At 43.5% G+C, this 2,527-nt stretch overlaps 1 protein-coding gene across 1 annotated transcript in view; it reads left to right on the top strand.

Annotated features, from left to right (window-relative positions):
- Positions 1-76: 76 nt before the first annotated feature.
- LOC104075017 (torsin-1A-interacting protein 1-like) overlaps positions 77-2,527 on the top strand; it is a gene marked incomplete at its 5' end in the record, with an annotated part of 9,951 nt that continues 7,500 nt past the window's right edge. Inside the window, one exon of the mRNA XM_009575353.1 lies at positions 77-145. Coding sequence (XP_009573648.1) covers positions 77-145 — 69 coding nt within the window. The remainder of the gene's footprint in view (positions 146-2,527) is intronic.

Raw genomic sequence — 2,527 nt, 5'->3', positions numbered from 1 at the left:
CTGGAAGGCTGGAGGCGGGTGGACTTGAAGTGAGGTGCCCGGCCTTGCTGCGCCCTTCATCTGTTTCTCGTTTCAGGAGACGAGCGTCACTTTGGGAACCCAGACTCCTTGACTCGGCCCCCTATAAAAGCATGTCGATCGTCAGGTAGGTGTTGACTTGGAGAGGTTACCACGCACACCACTTGCAAAGGTTCAAATGCACAAGACCCGAGGAAATGGGGTTTGTTGGGGTTTAGCTCCTTTGCAGGATTTACTGTGGTTCTGGTGTACAGGTGAGGAAATCCCGCGGCGTTTTTTATTCCATACATAAAGAGAGGGGGAGGGCTTGTCTGCCTTCCAAAAGGATCTGTAGAGCACGCTGAAGCCCTTAGGTGGCTGTTTTACCTAGTGCATCACTTAGAATAGTATTTTGTCACCGCATTAAAATGGGGAATAACTGATTTTACTAACGCTGCTTGGTTTTTAAAGGCTGAATTTAAATAAAGTATCTTGAGCTGTGGAAATAGATTGCTGTAAGACTGCTCCATACAGTGAGCAGCATTGCTTATGGGGAAGTGCATAGTTGGGGCTTGCCTGTCCTTTCTCTGAAGCACCAAGCATACATTGGTACTTGCTCTTGGACACTGTTGTGGTAGCCTGCGTGGCACCTTCTTGTTTCTTTAGTTGATGAAAATTTTATTCTTCTCAAAACTTAGATGCTAACTTTGTGTAATACAGTCATGTGGCTTTAGCCTGTCATTCCATCAGAAAACTGCAAGCAAATTGTATTTCCTTCCCCTTTAGTCTGTTGGTCTATTTTGAGTTGGACTGTATTAGTATGGGGCAATTCTTATGTGGATGAGTTGGGCTAGCCTGAGACCATTCTCCATTCCCTTCTGTATTCTTGTGACAGGGCTGTCACCACACTGTCATTACAGCTGCAGTGCAGTGGCCCTAATTATGTGGCATGGCCCTAATTATGTGGCATTGCCCTTGAAAAGGGCTGCCAATATTACGTTTCAGAAGCAGAATTTCTAGGAGGCATGGAAAAATCTTATCTTGAGGGAGGAAGAGAGAGGTTATGAGTATTTCTTTGGGAAAGTACAAAGGTTTATCTGTAACAAAAGCTGTGGGAAGCTGTTACTCCCAAACGATGGCTAACAGGGTACTAACATGCTTGGTATTTTAAATGTGGCTGGGCTGCTTTAGGAAGTACAGCTGAGTGGTTGGTAATGTAGACATCTCTAAAAATGTGGTTGGAGGGAGAGATGTCTTCCCCCACCTCCTCAAGCTCTTAACAGTGGTATTTGACTATAGTCACTTTAGGCGTAAAAGTAGGATGTGAATAGACCCTAATGCTGTATACAGGAGCGAAGGAGTAATTTCCCCTCTCACAGTCCTCCCACCTGTAGTTACACAGTATTGGGTTTTTTTCTGCAGAGTTTAGGCCAGACCAGGGGGAATACAGCGTCTGTGAGGCAGCGGGACAAGCAGGGTGGATTTTTATAAGGATGTAATTGTCATGCTTCCCTGAGAGTAGAATGGAAGCAAAACCACAACTTGAGAAACTGGTTTCTGGCTTCTGCTTAGAGGTTTTAAATATAGATTAGGAAACTTGCTTCTAGAGCTAAAAAGCTTTAAGAGCCTGCAGTGCCTTGAACCAGGCATCTTCTAGATCAACAAGCTAAAGCAATCTCCGTTGAAGTTGTCTTAAAACATGCAAGTAGAGTATATGACTGTACGAGTTAAAGGCAGGCGCTAGGTGTTTTTGGCACTCGTTTGTGGTGTCTGTAGTTTCTGTGGAACATTGCAGCAAATTTGTCGCAGACTTATCTCTGTGTTGAAAAAGATTAAACCCACAGGGATAGATATGTACCAGATTTAAAAGAACAAGTTCCACTATGTTAAAACAGTGGCATTGTATTTTGGTTTATAAACCTGTAGTTTAAGAACTCACAGATTTCTAATCCCTTTGACTAAACCAGCGTATGAAATGGGGATAGTAAGAAAATCGCTTTCTCTTGGCAGGTGACCGTGCAGAAGGTGGCTGGCTAGCAGATTTAAGGTGGATTGGAAAATCCTCACTAACTGCCTGGGAGGCAGGACTGATCCTTTGGGTAGGAGGCTTAAGGCCTTGTAAGGGAAGAACAGGCATGTTTGGACTGTGATTTATATTTATATATATATTTAGGAAAGTTAAACTTCATAAAAGGGGAGTTTACTTTTTTCTGTAGGGGGTACCATGTGTGCTGTCTGCTTGCACATGTGTGCTTGCCTGTTGGCGATACCCACTGTTACAGAAGGTGCTGATTTTCACAGCTGTCTTCATGTGAGAAATGAAGTTGGGTGTGTTTACATCTCTCCTTTTTACAACAACTTTCAAGAATGCTTTGAGAGACATAGAGTACCGATTGATGCAAAGAAGGGGAGAGGAATTAAAAAGTATGGAGTGCATGAGTAGCAGTCCATCTCTTTAGATTCATAGATCTTTCTGGTCTTTTGATTACTAGCCACCGCTGCTAGTGAGATTTTCCTTGCAAAACCTCAG

This window comes from Fulmarus glacialis, unplaced genomic scaffold, assembly GCF_000690835.1.
Source record: "Fulmarus glacialis isolate BGI_N327 unplaced genomic scaffold, ASM69083v1 scaffold28973, whole genome shotgun sequence".
NCBI lineage: Eukaryota > Metazoa > Chordata > Aves > Procellariiformes > Procellariidae > Fulmarus > Fulmarus glacialis.
The sequence above is the reverse complement of the archived record's forward strand: the minus strand, read 5'-3'. Positions and strand labels throughout refer to the sequence as shown.